The 1,084-nt window shown below is 46.9% G+C and overlaps 1 protein-coding gene across 1 annotated transcript in view; it reads left to right on the forward strand.

Annotated features, from left to right (window-relative positions):
• LOC119594288 (nephrin-like) overlaps window positions 1–1,078 on the forward strand; it is a gene marked incomplete in the record, with an annotated part of 56,014 nt that extends 54,936 nt beyond the window's left edge. Inside the window, 1 exon segment of the mRNA XM_037943350.1 lies at window positions 18–1,078. Coding sequence (XP_037799278.1) covers window positions 18–374 — 357 coding nt within the window.
• Window positions 1,079–1,084: the final 6 nt, after the last annotated feature.

A 1,084-nucleotide genomic window follows, 5' to 3' on the forward strand; every position in this document is an offset into this window, starting at 1 on the left:
GTTTGTTCCCCGTGCAGTGCGGCGCCTACCCGAGCTGCCACATCGATGCGACCTGCTCCGGTGGGGGCGTCCCCGCGTCGCGCTTTTCCTTCAACAAAAAGGGCGGCAGAGGGACGGCAGCAGGGAAGGAGGGAGCCGCCGAGGGAAAAGGAGGAAGAGGAAGTGACGCTGCAAGTCATGTGGGGAAGAAAAACGGCACTGGCGAAGGCGGAGGCGCCGGCGAGGGAGGTGAAGGTGCGAAGAAGCCCGACGGCCGCTGGAGGAGAGTCATCACCCAGCTGAGCAGCCCGCACGAAAGCAGGTTTTTTGACATCTGCAGGCTGGCCGGCGGCAAACATCTGCAGCAGAATCAGCTTTCCGAAAGTGTTTTGTAAGGCAACTACGCGGCTCGGACTAGGGGGGCATCCAAACAGTCATAGAAGTGAGACTGAAGCTACTCAGTCGACAGTAGAACTCGTGTGGTATATTTGAAATCAAAATCGTCTTGTCCTATACTTACTTTCTTGTTTCTTTTTCCGACTTACTTTTCTACAATTTTATTGTGATGACCAGAAAATGCGATATGATGTGGTCACTTCATTTGTGGAACTGACCCTCATGAAAGACAAGAACGAAGCGCGTTCTGAATGTATAATACAAAAGATATTGTCATTTCCATGCGGGGCTTCAGATGGTCACTCTTGAGCACCCAGACCAAAAACTAGTTGCTGAAATTTCCGGTTTTCCTCTTCCGCAGCAGAGTTCCTATACATTGTCTAGATGTATTTGTCTCACAAGGTCCTTAACAACTAAATACGTCACTGTCATTGTTTGTTCGAGTGTCGTTATTTGTCTCATTTCCCGTGACTTGACTCGGATCTTCAAACTAATTTCTTTGATCTTCGCCATTTCTGTAAGGTTTTCGTCGCATTTTCTCCCACGGAGAAAACATATCACGAAATATTCTTATCTTAAGCTTCGTCAAAGACTATATGGATAATTTTTCAATCAATTGAATGTGATATTGTGCAAACGTGTTATTAGATCAGTTTTTGGAAGTGCATATGCTTGTGGATGTAGACTATTTTTCGATGATGAACAGTGT

Source organism: Penaeus monodon, chromosome 33 (genome assembly GCF_015228065.2).
Source record: "Penaeus monodon isolate SGIC_2016 chromosome 33, NSTDA_Pmon_1, whole genome shotgun sequence".
NCBI classification, from domain to species: Eukaryota; Metazoa; Arthropoda; class Malacostraca; order Decapoda; family Penaeidae; genus Penaeus; species Penaeus monodon.